A 23,198-nucleotide genomic window follows, 5' to 3' on the forward strand; every position below is an offset into this window, starting at 1 on the left:
TGTAAATATTGTCATACATTTATTCTTTGGCCCTGATGAAGCGACATTAGTAGTCAAAAAACACATATTCGTCCATCTTCCTACGTTACATAAACTTAATTTGTGACAAAATAAATTCTTAATAAAGTAATTAGGACAACTGAGGGATTGCAAAAGTCTCCAGTGCGGTACCTATAAAGAAGAAGAGACCTCAAACTCTGAATGTCAGTATTTCCTAGAAGGTCATTGCAGAAGGAAAAGTATGACCATATTTATTGTCTTTGGAACTGTATGATCTAAAGAGCCTCATGTCCCCTCGTTCAGTTGATTACTCTGTCAGTTATTATGTTATATTATGCAATATGTATTTGTAATCCATGCATGTCACCCAGAGGGTATCCTAACATCTACAAAAGGGGTGCTGTCCTGAATGGGACCTACTGAAAGAGCCAAGTGTTTATTTTTCAGAATTCTAGGACTGAGCGAGTGCCTCTAATCTGCAAGAAGAAGTTGTTCTAGGCTTTGGAAGTCATGCACGAGAATGCGCAGCTACCAGCTCGGACTATTTGGATGTGGGGGACATGGGCACCCTGCAGGCTCGCAGAGCGAAGATGTGTGGTAGGGGTGTGTTTGCTGATGCAGCTGGACAGTTCTTGGTTGTGCAATGCTTATATGTATGTGTTAGTTGTTTGAAGAAGGTATGCTTGTGGATGGGGAGCCAATGGAAGTTTTTGAGGTGTGTGAATATGTGGGTGTGGAGAGGGAGATTCAGTTTGAGGCTGGCTGCACTATTCTAGAGAACCTGGAGTCTCTTAGTGAGTTGGGCAGTGATGCTGATGCAAAGCACATTTCAGTAGTCCAATTTGCAGGTGATCTGGGCTTAGGAGATGGTTTGATGGGTGTCGAGTGGAAGCCATCTGAAGATTTTCCTGAGGAGCTTGAGGTGGGGAAACAAGAGGAAGTGATCACGTTAGCCTTGCTGGTCATCGAGATTTGATTGTAGATAATGACCCATGTGTTACTAGCTTGACTTGATGGGATAGGAGGTGGCCCTGACTCTAAGGGACACCAGGCCAAGTACCAGAGTGAAGTGTTTTCTTCTGAAAAGTACCACATCTATCTTGACTGAGTTGAGATTCAGGCAGTTCATCTTCATCCAGTATATGACTTCTGACATAGACGGAGACAGAGAGGATGAGCTGAATGTGGTTCGGCATATGAGATAATGTTGAGTCCGCAGGTTCAGACGATGTTGGCAAGGAGAGCAATGTAGACACTGAAGAGTGCGAGGCAGAGAGAGGATGTTGCAAATCAGGTTACAGGCAGTGGATGTGTATGGACCCAGGCTTAGAAAACGTGAGGCATGTGCAGAAGGAGTTGATCCATCAAAGTTCAGGTCCTTGTATTCCAGTCTCGTGGAGGTATCGGATGAGGAATGGGTGGGAGATGATGTCAAAGGCAGTAGAGAGACTGAGAAGGTTGAGAGTAGTGGTGTCACCTTTGCCCGTGATGAGATGAATATTATCAGTGGCAGTGATAAGGGCAGTCTTGGTGCTGTGATTTGGAGTGAATCCAGATTGGGACAGGTCCAGGAAGTGGTTCTCATTGAAGTGGTCGACCAGTAGTTTATTGATGAGTTTTCTAGGACTTTCGTTCAGTATGGTAGAAAGGTTGAGTCGGTGAATCACCATTGCATTACAGTGGGATGCTGGCATGTTTCCAAGTGTCCGAGAAGGTGGTGGTAGTGGTGAGAGAGTCATTGAGTATTGGAGCAAGGGTGGTACAGATGGGCTCAAGTCCTTTGGTAAATATGGAGTGTGCACAAGTGTCTGAAGGAGCCCTCCAGTGGATAGAGTGCATGGGAGGGGCAGTTCCAGAGCGGTGATGATTGGCCTGCAGGCCAGAGTGATTTCCTGTGTGTTCTCCTCTTTATGTTGCTGGGTTGAGAGGGTGGAGAGGTCTGCTTGGGGTGCAGAGTTGTTGTATATTGTGCTGATATTGCTGTATAAGTAGTGAGTGACCAGGGAATGTAAAGTTCCTTAGTGGAGATGACAGTTGTGGTGACAACTTGGAAGGTGAATTCCTTCAGTATAGGGTGAATTATTGTTAGAGTTGTTGGTGCTGACTTCAATCTGCTCAGTCAGGGACTGAGCTTTTTGTGGATCTGAGTTGCTGGTGGTAGCGCCATACGGCTTATCTGTAGGTGTGTCAGTCCTTGTGTCATGGGTGTGTCGACATTGGCACTTCAGCTGTTTGCATCGCAATTTGGTGAGTTGTGGGTCATCTCTGTACCAACCTGCTGTGATCTGGTCTGTAAAGTGGTGTTGGTTTTGAGTGGGGCCAGGGTGTGTGCGCAGGTGATCCAGTTGTTGAAGTTGGCGATGGTGCATCAGTCAGTGGGTTTGAGTTCGCTGTCTAGGTTTCCTCAGACATAGTGTTCCAGTTGCATCGGGTGGTCTTTCTGGGTGCGGTTCCTTATTGATATATCGGGTAAAGGTTGAATCGGACGAGGTAGGGATCTGTCCAGGTAAGGAGTTTGGGATTGTCCACCCCAATGTTAGTCTGCTATATGGCTATTTGGTGAATCTTTATGTGTTGCAGAAGTGCCTGCATTAGAAAACCTGAGAGATTATTTTACACCTGAAAAGAACATTTAATTATTGCGGTGTTACATTCAAATCTTAATCACCTATAAGTTTTCTATACAAAGCCATCCTTTCTTGGCGCTTTTTTCCATGGCTTTGCAAAGCAAATGGGAGTGGCTTTAAATTGGTACATAGAATTTATGCATGAAACAATGGTAAATAGCATTAGTGAATTCTCATCTTTACATGTGTTGGCATATTATAGCAACGCCTTTTGACTTTGTCAATCCTTTTTATGTTGTACATGGTGCTAGGGTAGATGATTGAGGATGTTTTAGTTTTGCGTTTTATTATATAAATTATTATAAATTATATATGGGAAAAAGTTCCTGCCATATGTAATAAGGATTTTGCAAGTCACTGAGGAGTTCTTTGACCATATAAAGGAAGAAGGCCAAAGGCTGAGTTCTTTTATGAGGACATGGAGGTAACCTGCAATATCCTTTTAATGTAAGACAGAGGGTATATTAGTCTTATACATGGTCACACTATTACACATCAATCTTTCTATAACCGCTTAAATTCTTTGTATCATGCTCTTCCATAGCATCACAAAACTTGGTTCTTCAAATGAAAGAAATAGTTTGTTTGCAAACATCAAAAGAAAAGTAGAATGTGAAGTGTGAATTGAACACTCCAAAAAACAGTTTATAAATTATTGCAAAAAGATATTAGAGTCAGTTTTATGTAGGTCAGATAAAAATTGCTGATTCTATTTCTATTTTTGCTGTAATGGCCGACAGTGTGGAGAAAATAAACACGTTGCCTTAAATATCTGATTTCTGTTGATCACTGTTCATTAAAAAAAACATACATTCTCATTTTTTTGCTGTTTTCAAATGCGGCAGTGATTATGCTCTGGTACCTTCCTTTCACCCTGGCTCCTGGCTCTGGTAGGCTCATAACTGACGATATGAACTTATTATACAGATGAGCATTTCTTTATTACAGGTGGCTAGAGACATCACAAGTCACTAGTGATAAAAATATTTGAGACAGGTTTTGTATACAGGTATAACAGGCCATCAGGCACTCTAAGGGGTATATTCACAAGAAAAAGTGATAACTACCGCAAGAGTAGCTTAACGCAACTCTCAGCATCGCAGCCTATCGTGGGAAAATCACACCGTGCCAGCCAAGTATTCACAACGCGGTCATGCGGTGAGGCCAATCGCGGTACAAAAAGTAGCGAAAACCTGCCACAGGCTTGCAAATCTCACCCGTCTGGCGGGAGAATGCACCATATAAACCACAGAAACAACACACTAGAAACAAGCCAATGCACGTAACAACATGGATGCACCCTGACCCAGCGCAGAGGCCAACGCGAACCCCACAACCCCCACAGACCACCAGCAAGGAACAACGGGGACATGGACAGCCGAGGAGAAGAGGGAGAGGAAGACAGGGTGCAGTCCGCAGTGAAGCCAGATCAGTGTCACGGAGGTGACAGAACACTACCAGCAACTGACCCACAAGTTTACCACCTGGAATGCAGTTGGAGTGCCGAGGAGACCAATCTAGGAGGCCAAGAGTCGCTAGCATGATGTGACAACCTAAACCAGGCACAAACCCGCTGCCAACAGGAAGGCCGCAACGGTGACAGGAGGTGGCAGTCCTGCGTCACAGGAGGAACTGGAGGAAACCGAGGCAACAGTCATCAGTGTGGAGATGGTGCAAGGAGTAGGGAGTACGGACACAGCTCGAGAGGACCTGACACAACATCAACACGGTGAGTAACGACCAGGGACTGGGCGGACGAGGGGAAGATGGGCACAATGACACACATGCACAATGAGGTGTAGCACACTGCACACCCACCATTACCCTGGATCATGTCCCTCATCCCCTTGGCACACTGCAGCACACACATAGCAAGAACAGCACACCCACATTGATGACAACGTGGTACAATGTGCAAAGCCGTCACTGCAGAATAGAGGACACAACTGGCTCCGCACATGCACAGAAACATGCCTACTACATCTGACAGAACAGGAAACCGTGAAATGGAAATGTACGCATACGATCTCACATCCGTCATGTAGTCCAAATGTACACTGCAGCAGCAGTCAGCACCTCCCAAACAGTCACAATGTACATTGTCATACAGTTTGCATGTAACCTAGAACGATGCGCCAACATACATGTCAACACAATGTCAACATGCATCTCCCCTTTACTTTGCAGAGGGGCACACAACGCCTCCAGCAGAGCACAGAAGACAACACATCTGTGATGCCGGAGAGGACCACCACACCTTCGACACCAATGCCCTACACCAAGCTCATGGACATCCCACACAACCCACCACCAGGACCCGGGCAGCCAAGCTACTTAGAGGAGAACACAGAGCCTGCAAAAGACCACACAGCAGAAAGCACCCGCAAGCACAGCTGGCTCACAACACTTCACCCACCCACAAATGACACTCCAATGCCATGTGTCAGCACGCTAAAAGGAGGTGGCCCAACAGGTGTGGGTGGTGTCCCAACCCATGGAAGGTGAACTAGATCACATACGTTGGTGTCTATTACCCTTCAGGACAACACCCCACAAAGGAGACCCACACTGCCAAAGGGACACATGCAGATGCACATTCACAGTACACAACCACGCCCAGGGGCACGCACATATCAGTCACACACCCACGTTGGCCCTGCGTACAACGGCCCAGGCCACTTCCCTTATGAATTGAGTGGGTGACAACAAAGTTACATATCCAAGCTCAAACCCGATGCCTGCGGTGACATGCCTGCATCTGCTGTACACAGCACAAGGTAAAGTCACAGGACCCTGGGCCCCCATGCATACAACAAGACCACAGGGACACATGCAGCAATGATGTTGAACTGGCTACGGGCACGTGCGCCCGGCCCCTTTATTGGCAGGGCCACATGTAAAGTGACACCTGTGCTGGATGTGTGTGGGGTGGGTGCAAGCCAGACCTCAGGGAGTTGTCGGTGCCTGCAACAAATACAACATTTAACACAATGAATACGTAAACAGACAACACCAGCATCACAGGGACAACTGCGGAGCATCATGGAGGTAGCCTGAGCAAGTTCAAAGGGCACACAATGAGCAAACAGAAGTGTCCGTGAGTTGCAGTGCACTGAGGTCTGGGCACTACAGCTGAGCGCACCCATGTGAAGAAAAAGTCTTGGATTGTGTCCCTTCGAGATAGTCCTGATGCAGATGCAGTGAGTGTAGGAGAGTAGGATCTGCCTCTTATGGTTACCCCCACTTTTTGTTGATGTTTCACTGTTTTTCGACCTTAGTCTGGCTGGGGCCCTGCTATTCAGGACCCCAGCCTAGCTGCTTCCTCTCTAAATTGATTCCATGTGCTCTAGGTACATAACAGATTGGATTCTTAGGTGCCCTTATAAGTCCCTAGTATATGGTATACTATATACCCAGGGCATAGGTATCCCAGAGGCCTACCAGGGGCTGAAGCATGTATTATGCCTCCCCTGGAAAGTCCTCCAAAATGACACCACAGGTCTGCTACTGCAGCCTGGGTAAGGTGGTGCATGCACCCCTTACAGAGATATAGGTTCACTATATCCCATACCCGGAGCAGAGAATCCACCGAAGATTGTCAGCCTAGTCACCCCGAGTGACCCGTGGGCCACCATTTTGTGATTCCTCTCGAGGTCCCTTCGCGATCCCTTGTCCGTCGACTGGTGGGTCCCTGTGAAGGTAACTCTGATTTTCCTTGGGCTTCCCTAGTTGCACTAGATGTGCCCTGACTCCCCATTGCATGGTGAGTCTCTAAGACCTTGCTGGTCTGCACAGAAGCATCTTTCTCCTTTCTGCATGGCTTGCTGTTGCCAAGACTTGTTGTGTCCAACCCGGGCACCGACACTGCTGTACTCGACATTCTTTATGGGACAGCTCGAATCCAGATCCTGGTCATCCTCGACGCCTCCTGGTCCTGGTGGCTGAAGAGTCAAGCTTCACCTTCTTCACCTGAAGCACCCGACATCGGTGGGCATTCGTCTATCGTGCCCCTGGTCACTGGGAAGTGACCCAGACTCTGTCCCCTCTGCTTTCAGGTTCTCCACATCTTCGATCCAGGCTTGGATGTCTTCGGACACTTTGCATCTTCCCGGAAGCAGCACTTCTTCGCCAGCTTCCATTGAAAACTACGTCACGACCCGACACCATTTGACACCTATGCACCCGGCTTCCCTGGGTGAGGTAACTCGAGTACTCTAGTGCTCCCGTGGGTGTTGACCCTAGAACTGCCTAAGTCCAAAGGGGTTTGGTCCTAGTCCATCTCTAAGTGTCCCTAATCTTTAAAAATCTAACAGCGACTTTCCCCATAGAAGCTTACGGGAGCCCGCGAGCCTCACACTGCATACGGACCCCGTGTCACTACATTGGGTGGTTCTTTGAGGTCCCAGTGATTCTACAGGCTCTAGGCCTTGTGTCTAGTTAAGTCGTGGTTCTTATACCACTAGTTTAGTATATGGTTTGGCTCGCCCCTAGGGTCTGACATGTATTTGTGCTATTTTACTGTAATAATTGAAGTGTAACTTATGTGATTTTGCTTCTAGCTCATAAAGAGACTAGAGGTGTGTGCTTAGTGATAAATACATATGTCGTATATATATATACCTGGTGTGGTTCCCTTTCATTTGGTCATTCAAGAGATTACAGACTGGTAAAACAAGCTGCTTTACATTCCTTCAAGACTTAGCCTGAAGGTTGCTCTCCATAGCTACCACTAGCATAGCTTTCAATAAAGTTTGTCTTTAACCTATCATCAATAAGGGGTTGTTTGGACTGGTGCAATATTCCCACTATAATTAGTGGACAGCATATACCAGGCCAACTTCTCACAGTGTGGTGTGTTACATCTGCATCATCTTCCTCATCAACGTCCCATGACTCCCACACTGCTTGTGGTGACATCGCTTCACAACCTCTCCACAGCACAAAACTCAATCAGAAACGGACGATGGCTTGCGGTGCACTGAGTCAGTGGCACCTGGAGTGCCGAGCAGGGTATCAGTCTGATGATGGCATCCCCGACAGGTGGGAGCAACTCCATAAGTCTGTCAGGACCACCGTTTCGACTCTGGCAGATGGCGGTTGGAACTGGTCCTGCCGGTGGTGGCATGTGCCTCCTGCGGTGATGCGACGTCCTGGCCAGTCAGGACTCTATTTGGTGTGTGAGCCCTGGTGGACCGCAGTTGAGGCTGGAGGCAGCGGACAGCGTAGGGCCACAGACACATGGTGTTGATGACCCTAAGACCATCGCCTCAGAGGCCATCCAATATTTCAGATGGAGGGGTCCCGGACCTGACCAGCACAGAGTTAGTGGCCCCGGATGCACAGCGGCCCTGCACAGGCACTCTGCCATGGGACTATGATTTCCAGTGCACCGAGGTAGGTCCACGCGCAGTGAGTGGGTCCTCATCTCTGTCGAAGATGAATGTGGCAGAGTCTTGCAGTGGATAGAGGAAGGTGTCCTCCAGGGCATGATGCGGAAGACCTGATGTTATCCAGAAGCAGCAAATGGTGGAGTGGAATGTGACAGCCTTGTTTTCACCACCAATTCGGTATCAGCTACATGAGGATGAGAACTAGCCACAAAGGTACGACCAGAGAGTGTCCATGAATGTTGAGGAACAGACTTAGTGGCACCGGTGTTGAGAGGGGATGCAGTCTGCGATGATGCCGGTACACTGATATGAACTTCGCCATCGCTAAATCAAGCCTCTGTGACCTACTGGACCGCAGTGTAGGCCAGAGGCAGCGGGTCACACCCACCTGTCGTTAGCTCGCGATGCACAGAGTTAGTGACACCAGGGCCGGTGTCAGTAGTGTTCGATCACCTCCGTGACGATGATCCTATTCCCTACGGACTGCAACGCGTCGCCCACTTACGCCTCGCCTTGCGTGCAATGATATGTTTTCTGCCTTTGAATAATCGATGTTCAGTTCCAATTCTTTGGCCTACTCTTGCACAGCGTTGGACGAGGGCAGTAGTCCGCTCAGGCTCACAGACATGTGTGGTTGTAATGCTATGCACAGACTTGGTTATATTGAAAAAACAATGGTTCCTGTGGAATGATATACTATGAGGTTATGATACATAAGCACAATGATAATGGCAGAGCACGAAGGAACCACTAACACACCGATTACAGTGTAGTATATTTTATGGATTTTTTAAACAATAAAGTTAGGAGTAAACATTATACATCAAAACAACATTTGTGCATAGTGTCCCAAGTGACAAAGGGAACCTAAACCTAAGTGACAATGGTGAATAATAAATACAAGGTTTCCACAGTTTGTACAAGTCGACCATTATCATAATAATTCAATGTGAACAGCAGCTATATACAGTGATATGTGCTGGGGAAATGGTTTGCTTCTTCTGTATGTCGACGGCGTTTCGACCCTCAAAACAATGTGGGGTTTCTTCAGGACTATTGAATTAAGGGACATCTGAATATATGGTTGCGCAGCCTTGTGAAAATGATGTGCCACACATGAAGAAAAGAGGACAAAGGTTTACTCACATGAGGACCTGTCCGGGTACTCAATGTGAGGACAGGCTATCAATCCAATGGGGTATGTAGGTGGGCCAGAGGGGCTCAATTAAATGTACGCCACAGCCGTAGCGTTGTATAATCCCTTTGTGGATTAACAGTGACAATGCACTGAGAGTATTTCTCGGTGGAAGAATGGAAAAGCGGGACAGCGCTCTGCGTGTAGATTCAGAAAAAGCTGCGTCAGTCGGCTTGTTCAGGTACAATGACATTGAGCGTCGAAACGCCGTCGATATAATGTTTACTCCTAACTTTATTGTTTAAAAAATCCATAAAATATACTACACTGTAATCGGTGTGTTAGTGGTTCCTTCGCGCTCTGCCATTATCTAAACCCTTTATATCACGATTGCTCTTAAGTATCATAACCTCATAGTATATTATTCCACAGGAACCATTGTTTTTCCTATATAATTATTACCCTGGTTCCTTAGTGAGTAGGGTTCCCCTGTTTTTTCTTGATACACAGACTTGGTGGCACCACATCGAAGGGAGTATAGTGACATGAATTCTGCCTTCAATAATGTTCACTGCCATGGTGTAATCAAGACTCAGTTCCAAATGTGTGACTTACTTGACCGTACTGTAGGCCGAAGGTGGCAGTATAGTACGGCAACAAGAAAGTTCTAAAGCGGGCCTGTGTCGTGGGAGCCGTGATGGTCTGAGAGGTTGGAGCTTGCGCAGGCATGTGGTGAGCCCTCCTTGACACACGCCGGTGTCGGAAGGTGATCAGTGTGGCCAGGCTGCACAGGGGCGGGCCTGATGGGTTCAAGACGTTGGGCTTTCCGGAAGAGGACCACGCCCAGGACTACGTGCTTTTTATTCACACCCCTATGCTGGCCTGGCGTACGCCGGGCCATCCCACTCCACTCACACTTACGGGGGGGACATAACAGGCAACATTTCCGCAAACTCCCCCATTGGCCGGGGTGACATGGTTGCGTCCACTGCCCACTACACTCCATACACCAGAGGTGTATGTCGCCATAGATATGGGTGTGTTCGGCATACTGTGGTCTGTCCAGCACATCTCCACCACTCTTGGCATTGTGTGCTTTCCCAGTCATGGTTCTCCTGCATCCTCCAGAGATGCCTGTTTGCCACCTCTCCCCACACTTGGCTAGTGTGTGGCTGCGGTGCCATGCCATTGAGGGCTCATGTTCACAGCTTGCCCAGGTTACCATAGCGAGTTGTTCTGTCGTGTCTGGTGGGTGGGCATGTTGTTTGGCATGTTGGTTTTGATTTTGTGACTTGTGCATTGCCAGAGTTGTGAGATGCATAGTTGTGGAGTTGAGGTGAGTGGGGTGTTCATTTGGAACTTGCCAAGGGGCTGTGCATTTCCCTTGGTGCCATCCTGGGGACGCTGGTTGCTGCTGGACTGTCGGAGGATGAAGGAATCGTGCACAGTGGCTGGGTATTTAGAGGCGTGTTCAGTTGTTGTCTGCACATTGATGTGAGACGTTGGCTTTCTGTTGCGGTGATTGTGTGCTGTATCGGTAGGGGGCATAGGTATTACATGTGTGCTGTGGATTGCCCCTGAAACGTGCTTGCATCCAGCTATGGCATATGGGCGTTGCTTGGTGTCCAGCGGATCCTGCGCATTGTGTTGGACATATAGGGGCTGGAGTAACAGGCTGATGTCCAGGTTAAGTGTGAGGGACTTGGATGTGGCTGGCTGTGTGACTCCTCCAACTGTGGAGGATGTTGTTTGGGGGTAGCAGGGGCCAACAGGTGCAGCTCAGCCAGCAGCTTTGTGTGGGGTGAGATGTTGGTTGTCTGCTGTGCTGTTGCCGTCGGCCTGTTGGGCGTTGTTGGTCAGGATGCGTAGGATGGTTGTCCTTTTGAGCCTGTAGTGGGCAATGACATTGTCAGGTGTTGGGTCTGTGTGGCTGGTGCGTTTCCTGGGGGTCCGCTGTCTTTGTCTGTGCCGCCTGTGTGGTGGTCCGGGTGGGGGGTGTTCCGGATGGGTGTTGTGGTCCTGGGGTGGTGGCGGTGGGTGTTGTGGCCCTCTTGGGTGTCCGGTCCGCCTGACTGGTGGTTCCATGGCATCTGTTGCCCTTCCGATGTGGCTGTGAGCTGTGCTCCCTTTTGTGGTGCAGGCTATGGTCCGCCTTGTCACCATGTCACCATGTCAGGGCAGGTGTTATTTTCCTGCTTCTAACACACCTTATCGCCTGTTTTATGGTCTTATCGCAGTTCTGGCTGGTCGTTGTGAATGTTGTGGAGTGGTGTTGTCGCGGCTTTGGACTTGGGAACGCCTACTCTGCATCTCATTAGCGATAGTTGCGGGGGCCTTCGGTGGCGATGTTTTTTGTGGCTGCTATCGCGGGTTAACTGATGATATGGGCTGTTTGCACCGGCTTGTGAATGGGGAGGTAAATTTGTCATTAGCTGTGCTAAAGTGCTGTTAAATCGGAGATAGAGCCTTGTGAATATCCTCCTAAGTTGTGTAAACAAATGGCTGGAAGACTGCTGACCAGAAACACCAAGTCAGAGTCTCCAACAGGACAAGAAAGGGTGGAGGAGTGAAGCCTCACCTCGCTACAGCGCTATATAGCGTCAGACAATTGCCTGATGTGTGGGCCGGACACATGCAAAGCGCGTGTGCCTGGCCACTCCTCCTGGTCTTGCTACAAGTGCCCTTCCTTGATTGTAGCTCGCAGCTATTTCGATGAGGATAAGGCAATTGTGGCCCTCAGGCATTGGACTCCCTCATTTTACGACTATTGTTCCATTTTACGCTTGAATTTACAAAAGAGTTGTGGGTTGCTGACTTAATCTCGCCCTGAGTGTTTGGGAGGTGTTTGGTAGGTCATTTTCCATTAAAATGGGAACGAGGAAACCTATTTAAAGCCATCAGGGGAGAACAGGAACTAGAGGCCGGTGGCAGACTCTGCAGAAAACTGCGCCGTCGCTGATATTAATAATCTGATTGAGGAAGTGAAGATTATGCCGAGCTGAGGCCTCGCCAACAGTGGGGGGAGCAATAGATCAAAAAAATAGAGGAGGCGCCCTCCAGCACAACAGTTTACCAGATCTCTGCAAAGTACATCGAATTAGAGAAAACACCAGACAACTCTAGACGTGCCGGAAGCTGCCCCCCCCCGACTGGTGCCACAGGTCCCCTGCAGTAACAGGTATGCCCCACGTGAGCCCAAGAAAATTTCGCCTGCTCCAATCACATCAATTCTGAAAAGCCTCCTGCAAGGTTGAACTCAGGGAAGTAATGATTTATTCATAACAAATATTAGAACATTGGAATGTTGGAAGCTCCATTGAAAACAATGGAGTGCTCCGGGCTTATAATGGCTGGTAGAAGCCCGGAGCTCCAACATTCCAATCAGCTCTGGCTGTGAACAAAGGCTTCAAGGAGCCCGAGAGGATTTCAATCCCCTCGCGCTCCCTGAAGGCTTTCTTTAATTTGTTAGAACATTCTGCCCTCTAGTGGCAGAATGTTCTAATAGCCTTATAGCCCTTCATAGCAGGGCTATACCGGCTATTAAAGTCCCGCTGCATCGTTTAATTCGGCGGGCATTTAACGATGCAGCGGGCCTTTAATAGCCGGTATAGCCCGCTACGGCGGGCTATAAGGCTATATGAAAACTGTCACATGGGCGCTTGTGGAGACAAGCGAGACAGCCATAACTTTAATGCATGCCAGCACATTTCTGGCACTTCATCTCTTTAAAGTGCCCCTGAGCCGTCCGAGCAGCCATCTTGAAACCCATGATGCACTGTTTACAGAGATCAGGGGGCTCTTTGAGAAACCCAGGCACGGAGAGTGAAACAGCAGGGAGCTCATGAGGGGTTTAACCCCCAATTTGTGCTTCAGAAAGGTGAGCCTTGTTAATGCCACCAGGTCTGGTGAAAGAGATTCAATAAAGGAAGACAGGCCTTCCTACAGGAAAGCCACCAGACAGCAAAAAAGCCATGAGAGGAAAAGCTTGTACAAGCGGCCAACCATAAGGACCCCAAGTTATTTTTACTTTTAAAGTCACATGGGGTAAGAGGGAACAGAACAGACCGGAGGCACATGAGTGGATAGCACATTGAGGAGCCCTTTACTCACTAGAGGCCGGAGACCTATCTCTTCCCACTGTTCATCAGCCTGTATGTCAACAAACCCTTATCATGTCCATGGCCGATACCGCAGCAGCTCCTAAAGTGCTATTTTTCGATCTAATTTTGACATGTGGGTGCCATATGTAAATGCCCTATGTAATGCCATCTTCCAGGGCGGTCCAATCCCAGACAGGGGAAAGTTCTGGAGATCGTACCTAAACACCATAAGGGACTTCGTATCAAATCAGGCAATTATTGGCCTATCAGCCTAATCGATAAGCAACACAAAATATTCTGAAAGCAGATATAAGATAAACTCACTGCTTGGATGATAGAAAATCATATTTTAAGTCAATTCCAAGCTGGTTTTAACCCCATGTAAGCTCAATAGACCAGGCTTTTCTATTGTTATTGATTAGGTGAAAGATCGTGAGTAGGTTGCTTTTGTGGACTTGCGGGCAGCGTTTGACATGGTCCCAAGGGACAAGCTATGGCAAGTCTTTTAACTAGCCATTGTCAGAGGCTTACATTCAGACAACTTTCCATAGGTCTACAGTGGCCCTTAAGGCAAACCCTCAGGGAAAATAGAAATCAAAAAAGGAGTTTGTCAGGGTTGTGTGTCTTTTTATTAATGGCTACATAGAATTTTTGTCTAACTGTGAGAACAATTCACCCACACTAACAGGTCTAAAAGCCTGGTATTGTTTTTCGCCCACAACACACTATTGATTTCAAAAACTCAAAAAGGCCTTCAGACTTGAGAAATTTGGTTTAATTTGTAGTAAAAACGGCCTAGAGATAAGTGCTAAAAAACCAATGAAATGTATGGTATTTAATTCTAAGCCGTCGTCTAGTTGCAGGATAACCCTGGGTGCTAATGTCCTGGAGGGGGTAAAGGACTTTGACTATGTATGCATTAGGTTGTCCGACTCAGATAGATGGGGTTAGCAAATTGTAAAGAGCAAGTCATTGCTAAAACACAGGGCATCTGGCATAGGTAAAATATGTAGGGTATTCTCAAGATAAACAATATTCCCTGCATTGGATATCTTTTCTAAACATAAAGCCTGACTATATATTTTAAGAATTTAAAGATGATCTTCAAACTCCACTCTGCAGGAAACTGTATGTACAACTAGGATTGGGCACTCTCCCATTGGCATCTTTTTTGAGTAGTTGGTCAGATTCTAGGTTAGATTCTGGTACATGCCCCACATTTGGCATTACTTATGAAAATGACGAGTATGTGATATTTTTTTGTCCTGCGTATAAACAACACCGGTTACAGTGGATGCTTAACCCTGAGAATTAGGCATTTCTGGGAAGCATTAAGGGTCTGTAGAACAGACACTAGCCATTTGGTTGTGTTTGCTGTGTCTACATTTCTCCAAGAAGCTTGATTTATTATATGAACTGTCCAATACTACGATTGATTTGCACTTTCTACACCAACAATTGCACAAGCCACTTTGTTTGTTTGCCTGAATAAGGATAGGCTTGAAGACCAAGGTGTTAATCCCATTCCAGTGACCTTTGTGAACATTACTTTCCACGCCACAGTAAACGCGAATCTCAGCCTGTAGACTCAACATACCTGAGAGTTCCCATCACTCCACAGGATAGCACCTTCACGGACGGTGATGTCTCTGCTTCCTGGTGCAGTTGGGTCTATCTTTCCCACTTTTACCACCCGGAATTCCTCATCCTGGGATATCTGCACATTTAGGATGTCGTAGGTGGCGGGGGCATCTCCATTCACATCAAAGAATATTTCTTCCCCAGCATGAGTCTTAAAGCGAAGGTTCTTCAGGCAGTGGAGGATCTGAAAGATGAGATATTATTAGTCGGCTCACTTTTTTGTCTATTTCTGCAGGTTTTATGTTTTGTTATTGTCCGCTCTCTAACTCGCTCGTTTGCTTCCCTGTGTGCTGACAATTTGGACTAAGAGCGGTGTAGTCCCTAGCAGACTTTGGTGCTCCCCACTGGGTCCGCCTCTCTAGTAGTCAACACTCAAACCATGAATGGAAATCATTTCTGCTCAAAGAAGACTGACATAGGCTTACTTTGAGAGGTTTACTTAGAGTAATTTAGGGCCATATGTACAAAGCATTTTCCCAGTCGCAAAGAGGCTGATTCATAGAATCAGCCTGTTTTCAACTGGAAAACGGCTTTTTGGGATTTGCAATTCAGTAATTTGCTATCGCATCATCGCAATTTGGGTTTTGCTATTCGGTATTTGGATGGGTGTGTTTAGGGCGTCTCTTCCAAATACTGATTCGCATTGGTATGTACGAATGTTTTGTGACCGAAATGATGCAAAACATTCGCACTTTATCACCAACTTAAAGTTGGTGGTAATGCATTAATAAATTCCCTAAGGAACCCCTTCCTCTTTGTGAATGCTGAGAAAACATTTTTTAGCAGCAGACTGTTTTCCCAAACAAGACAAAATGTTTCATTTTTTGTTGTTGAAATACATCCCATTTTCCTTTAAGGAGAACGGTATGCATTTCAAGAAAAAAGAACTTTTGTTCAAAGTCCATCACTGATATGGTGGTCTGCTGATCTCATCAGGCCACCATCTCTGTTATGGCTGTGATTCCTAATGGGATTCAAACTGAGACCTATCTCATTATTATTGATAAGGTAGGTCAATTTGCGACCCACTACGAATCGCAAGTATGAAACATAAAGTTTCATGCATTAGGAATAGCAATTTCCAATTAGTGATCCAGATAAAATCGCTATTCCTAGTCTTTGTACACCTGGCCCTTAGTTACAGAAAGGTATAGGATGAGCCATTCATTAGTTTATGAAGACATACAAGTTCAATAAAGAACATAAAATCAAAGAACTCAGTAGAGATCGAGCAAAGACAAATCCGGTATAGATACGCCTTCATAGAATGGGGAAAGGGTCTACTCTTTAGATAGAGAAATCGCCCTCTTTCATAGGACTCGAAACAGAGGGTTTCATAAAGACATTATATTAGTACATGGTTTAGAGGCATTTAACCAATGAAAAGCAAGCAAAGCAAAGAGAAACATTCAATACAGAGTGCGTTCAGTGATTCTCTCATCAATCTAATACATGAGTTCGGGTGTTTAACACAGCTTCACATGGAGCATGACATGTTACATAGTATGTTATTCAGTCTGGGACAGTGAGCTTAGTCCTTGGAAAGGATCATTTCTTCTCACTCGGCTCTTTTATTATAGCAAAGCTTGAAAGTTACTTATTGCAGCAGTGAAAGAGCAAGAAGAGTGATGTGATGTAATGGGGTGTCACGTCCAAGATGGAGGACGGAGACTAAGCTATCCTAAGTTAATTATAGCACAATTTCTTGCTTTACACTTAAAGGGACATTCAACAACCTGCTTCCTCACAAATGTTTTAATAGTACCTTAAAGCATGTTGTGCTTTATAATTGTAATAAACAAACAAGCAGGTGTTGTTTTCTATCAACTTACACATGTACACACTGTGAAGAAAAAGAGCTGAGATCCTGTTGTCCCATGTGTGCATCCCCAGCCCCATGTTCCCATGATCCTCTCTCCTGCCAATGCAGCACCAGGGAATCATCTGGTTTTTAATTACTAGAAAATCAAATTAGCAAAAGGGTTGTCTCCTCAGGTGGTGACTTGAAAGTGGACATATGTCGCTTACACTGCAACTAGGCTAAAATAGAGAGAGTTTGGAAACTACTTGTAGCAGCCGTTCCAACCCTTATATCTTCAGAGACCACAAAAAATCACTATTGGAAACCCAGGACCCCGGCACAAGCTATTTCTATAATATTTTAGATATTTTGCAAACAAATAATTATTACAAAAATATAAATTGTAATTTTAATGGGAAAGTGGGAGCTTTTAAGTACGTGTTATTTCTAAGAGACTCTGCCATATCACTCTTTTTTGCTCCTAATGCATGCTCTCTTTTTACGGAGCATTTTAGTTTTTAAAATTTTGCCTTTTTCTGTATATATACATTATTCATTTGCTTGATTGAGAAGGCGTTGCATGGACCTGACTGGCCCTGCCTGATCTCCTTACCTCTTCACCTTGGTCCTTCAGCCAGGCCCAGCCCTTTTGGACCTCAGATCCGCTGCTGATCGGCTGCCCTGATGCCCAACCTCTCTCTGTCCACTCTCTCACTCGCTCTCTTTCCCATCTCTTGCCTCACTTTTATCCATTTTTACTTTTACTTGTCTTCACCACTTTTTTAAAAATCCTTTTTACCCCGTGTTGGACCTGTCAGCCTGAGGTGGTCTTACTCCAAACGTTTTGCCTGCTTGCCTCAATTTTTTCGGAATCTTTGCTTCTGTTGGCCTTAGGACTCTTTGCACATTACCACTGCTGATGAGTGCTACTGTGCTTGTGCTCACTCCCATAAACATGGTTGGAATGGCATATACCTGATTGGCATATATAATTTACTTGTAATTCCCTTGTAGAGTGGTATACCATATACCCAGGGCCTGTAAATTAAATGCTAGCAGTTGGCCTGCAGCCCTTATTGTGCCACCCACCTAAGCCACCCTCTAAAGCTTGTGCCATATCGACTTGGCATTTAAACCTTGCCCAGCCTTAAACTCATCATTATTACGTATAAGTCTCCCCTAAGGTAGGCCCTAGGCAGCACATATGGCAGGATGCCAGTGTATTTAAAAGGTAGGACATGTACTTTTAAGTTTTGCATGCCCTTGTAGTGAAAAACTCCCAAAATAATGTTTCGCTCAAGTGAGGCATACCCTTCTCACAGGATAACATTGGGGAGTCCTTGTTACATTCAATAAGCTGTATTTCCTAAATGAAAGGAGTTCAATGTGTCATGTTTGGTACCTGGAATTGTAGTGAGAAGCACCCATTAATAACAAAGTCGGATTTATTATTAAAATTTTAAAAATGGCACTTTTAGAAAGTTCAAAAACAAAATGTCACTAGAGGGATTATTTCCTGTATACTTTGTGTTTCGTGGGTCTTCAAATCTAACAGTATAATTAATATGCAGAAGGCACCACTTACAATATAATGAAATAAAAGTAAAACTCGGGGGTACTGTGTGACTACATTCAGGACAGAGTCCAAAAGGATTGAAAAGATCATTCTTGAAAATTGGCATTTCCTGGACCCATTACATACTCAATGGGACAAACCTTTGTTCTCTATTAAGAGAGCGAGAAATGTAAAAGACAGATTGTTCAGAGCATACATGGTACTAGAACCAATTACACTGAGTCAGGTGAGGGGTCCTACCCCTGTCTGTGGACAATATCCACGAGGCAATCGCCTCGCATGCTCAACCACAAGTGTTACAAAGTCTTGCATATTAAACAAAGGAACCTGGAAACTGAAGCAATTTTCTAATTGTTGGGCAAAGAATGTAATTTACTGTATAGAATCTCCATGTACATTTGAAAATATTCGTGAAACTACACGAGAAGATACAAAAAGAACAATACAGCATTGATCCAGGAATCGTTGCGATGTTACTAACGCGCCACTTGTTAACTATTATAAGATTATGTCACATGCTTCAAATGCATTGACTTGGTGTGTTCAGGAAGTTTTAAAATACCCATGGAGAAAACATGATGTGGACCGTTTGCTCACAATAAAGAAGAACAGCTGGATTTGGATGGCCAATTCTGTTAAGAAAGGTCTTAACCTGCAGTTTGAGTGGCTTGTTTTGGCCACTCTGCCAACATAATAATTGATTGTGTGATGTTGAAGAATGGTCTCTAGCATTACTGAGCACAGGAAGATCATATAAGATGGCGCTTGTGATTCACTTGTATATCACATGACTGCTTTGGCTGATAATTTGAGTCAGGTTTTAATACGAGTTATAACATTGTGATGCTCGCGTCTCGCTGTGTCAGCATTTGGTTGCTGCCCCTTTTGATATCTTTAGTGTGTAATTGTAATCTGTGATTGACACAGCATTTCACGATGGCTCAGAGTTGTCCAGCTCTGGCATGTGTGTGACACTGAGTCAGCCTGATTTATTACGCTGGGATTCAGTGTGCACTACCTTTGGTGTCCATGGTTCATGTTGAACTGATGATTTAGTCATTATTCCAAGATGGCACAGAGTGATTGAATATTTTATGTGACTTGTGCTAGTGGATAATTTGTTGATCACATGACACTTTGGTCTTGTATTTTGGATTAGTAAAGATTGAGAACATCGCATTATGTGTGTCCCGCTGTGTGAGTTCCAGTTTCCTGCATCCACTGGCATTTTACTTTATTATAACTTTATTCTGAGAACTTTGTTGGGTGATTTGAATAGGAGTTTTACATAGCGTGTAAGGTTGGTGGTGTTCATTCCAACTTTAATATATATGTATGCTGGGCTAGTCTGTTCTTTCATGCTGGAATTAAATGCATTTAATCCATGAATATGTGGTCCAGATGGTGAGCCGGTGATCTAATTACTACTCTAAGATGGTGCCGAGCTCCCAAGCTATTCATATTACATGTGCTAGGTTGGTGTCCTCAGTAGTACACCACTCTTTCATACTGTCTTCTGACTGTGTTATGGAGATTAGAATCTTTGATACAGTCCCGAGCTGATAAATTCGGATGAGTGCATGTAGGAAGTAAGTGTTGCAACAGTGTTGGACCTGTGGTGTAAAGTTGTATATACATATTGTTGAGAAGCCAACATTTTTATGTTGAATATGATTCATGTCCACTGATTACTTCACATTGGAAGAACTTACATGTATTCAGTAGGGTAAGATTGCGTTGTGTTTATCTGCTTTGTTGAATTGTTTTTGATTGTACCATCTATTATTCAGATGCCTTACAATTCCTTGAATTTCCAGACGGATGGTTATTTATGGGTGGGATAGTTAATATATCCATAAGTGGTTTTTGGTATACTCACCTGGTATAGTGATGCATGTGGAAGTAAGGATAGATGGGCACTTAGAGCTTTAATTTGTCGTGTGGTCCTTTGGAGGCACTTTCTGGCTTTTAATTGAGTGGCTGTCATATTTGGTGGTATAGAGATGTCACATTTTGGGCAAGTGGTACACATGGTTTCTTTGGCATACTGTTAATTTTTACTGATTGTTATTTTATTTTATGTTATTTTATTTCATCGGACCATTTAGGTGATTGTCCATTTTTGGGCATTTCTACACTGTGTCCTGATGATGGTCTCGTGGACCACTTGTCCTTAAGATACCAAAATGTCATTGGATAGTCCTCACTAAGAACAGTCACAGTGATATTCCTTTTATTTGTCCATAAGATTTTTGGAACAAAGAAGAGACCTAATTGGCCTGTGTATTTTAGACTACATGTGGTAAGGGGGATATATCATTCGCCAGTGATCTTTTTTAGAATTAATATGGATTAGCTGATGTGTTGTTGTATGAATATTGCCAATTGTAAATCTAACCCTGAATATATGTTGTTTATGTGATTATTAATCAAGCAAGCAAGACAAGAAAAAATGTTTTTGACCTGTACGCCCGAGATTTATTTCATTATATTGGTTATATTGTAAATGGTGTCTACTGAATATTTATTATAGTGTTGGATTTAAAGACTAAATGAAATGCAAAGTTTACTGGAAATGATCTCTCCAGGGACATTTTGTTTTTTAACTTAATTACCCAGCTTCCTGGGGAATATTGGGTTGCTCTAGTGTGGTTAAATATACTTTTAGAAAGTTGGGATTTTTCTCCCTTTAGCCCTTTGTGCCTGAAGCCTGTCTTGGGTCACATGACTGGGTGTAGCTGGCAGCTAGACTTTGTGAATTCCTGTATTGTTACTGTAGCCAGCTTGGAGCCTACACAGACGAATGAGGAAACTCCAAGAACTTCAAAGAACCTTTCCAGGAAACAGGGCATATAAATAGGGCCTTCCTGTCCACAGTGTGGACATGACCAGCACTAAAGGCATGCCAGAAGATCCATGCCCCCCTTGCCCGGCATGTGCCCAGAGCCAGGACCCCTGGCCATCCACCATCCCAGCTTAGCCCAAGATGCTATCTCTTCTATTCACAATCCTTCATGCCCTAAACCCAGGACGTAGCTCCTTGTGGTGCTGCTGAACCTCTCCAGCCAACAAAACAGAACGCTTCACAAAGATGACGTTGCCCGCCCTATTAACAGCTTCTGCCTCTGGATCACCTCCTGCACATATGCTCTGGCACCTCTCAAAACAACTGCAAGCAGCTCGAGAGGCATTGGAGATTCAACCACAATGACATCGACAAACAATCCTACAAATCTAAGCTTTGACAATACCACAAACACTGTTATGTTGTTGTTATGTTAATTAGGTCTTATATAGCGCTCGGCTACTCCAAGGAGTGCCCGGCGCTTTTAATAACAACCTGCAGCAAAAGACACAGCGCAATAGACAGAAACGGGCCCAACAGAAAAAAAGAAAAACAGACTAAAGAGCAAAAAGCCAAGTTTTAAGGCCCTTCCTAAAAGTGAGCAGGTTAGAGGTGCTGCGTAATGCCAGAGGCAGAATATTCCAACGCTGCGGCGCCAACAACTTAAAAGAGCGACCTCCAATGTGGGCCTTTTTGACTCGGGGGACCACAGCCAGAAACAATGATTCCGACCTCAAAAAACACTTGACTGCCACCAAGCACAGAGCACTGACTGAATGGACAAAAGCATCAACAGCTCCTAAGAATTTTTCAACCATTGTGAAGGAACTCTGAGAATCCACACAGTTCAAGTGTCTCTACAACCTCAGACACGTCACACAAACAATAGCTCTTACCAACAGTAAGCATGAACACTGACGGCTTAGATCATCCCTTAATCATTTGTGGGATTTGAAGAATTAAGCCCTTTTTAAATTATAAAAAATGGCATTCCATCTTCTGTGCACACACAGACTCTGAGCTGCTTAGTTAATCATTGGCATAGAGCAAGAGCTGCAGATAACACAGCTTGGAAACTCAGGGGCATCAAGAACACAAAGTTGCTCAGTTTTGCTGTCTCTAGCCCATGCACTAATCAAGTTAGTGCAAGCAGACACCGTTCCAGGTGCAAAGCTCCATTCCGAGCTTGTGCACAGTGTTCATGGTGCAGATCCTGTTTCTCTTCTCATGTTTTATAGTTCAACCCTTCTTAACTCTTCTTTCTTTGCCTTCAGTCTCCCCTCACTCATCCTCATCACCTTCTTGAGTGTATTCCTACTTTACATCTCCTGTTGTCCCAGTCAGCTTTAAATTGTCTTGTTATTTTTTTATTCTAGTCTGCCCTTCCACTGTTCGGGTTCTTGTTGCTTTCAACTTCTCATTCTACGCAGGATTCACCTCTTTCCTAGAATTCCAGGCCACTAAACCTCTTTCTAAGTCTTATTCCATCCCCTTCTCACTATTCTTGCACTCTGCTCATTGCTGTGTCTCTTTATTCACTGGCTCCTATTAAATGGGTCTTTAAATCTGCCATCATTCTTCTTAAATTGTCCTAAAAGGCTTGACTCTCTCCTCACCACCTCTCTCTTGCTACCTTTATTTTTAGGTATGGCCTAGGGACATCTATGGCGTTTTACCAGGCTCATGTTTTCATAACATGAATGCATACACAGGGAATTTGATGAGTTCTCTTTTTACATTGGTCTGTTCATGTGGCAATCACATATTACTTCCAGTCACCACATCTTTCAGTATGGAGCATTAGGTCAGCCCACGTTATCCATTCACTAAATTACACCATAAGTGACAGCATGTTTCCTGATTCCATGTGCACAGCCTTCTGAATAGAAATGCACCCTAAAGCCAAGCCTGGTGCGAGTGGGCTGCTAGGGTGCACCTTTATTTCTATATTTTGTATTTATTTGCAAGGTTTATTTAAACATTCAATATTTTTGCGAAAGAAAAGAAAAATTAAATATTTCATTCTTGACAAGGGCACACCTACTGCCTTTGGTAATGCCTGTTCCAGTTCTAACACATATTT

General features: G+C 44.9%; 1 protein-coding gene across 1 annotated transcript in view; it reads right to left on the reverse strand.

The window, feature by feature from the left end:
• Window positions 1–1,037: 1,037 nt before the first annotated feature.
• LOC146863687 (extracellular calcium-sensing receptor-like) overlaps window positions 1,038–23,198 on the reverse strand; it is an 89,677-nt gene continuing 67,516 nt past the window's right edge. The window contains exons 3-4 of the mRNA XM_085636654.1: window positions 14,850–15,077; window positions 1,038–1,178 (exon numbers count right to left, since the gene is read on the reverse strand). Of these exons, the coding sequence (XP_085492780.1) occupies window positions 1,038–1,178; window positions 14,850–15,077 (369 nt within the window). The remainder of the gene's footprint in view (window positions 1,179–14,849; window positions 15,078–23,198) is intronic.

Source organism: Triturus cristatus, chromosome 2_1 (assembly GCF_964204655.1).
Source record: "Triturus cristatus chromosome 2_1, aTriCri1.1, whole genome shotgun sequence".
Classification (NCBI taxonomy): domain Eukaryota; kingdom Metazoa; phylum Chordata; class Amphibia; order Caudata; family Salamandridae; genus Triturus; species Triturus cristatus.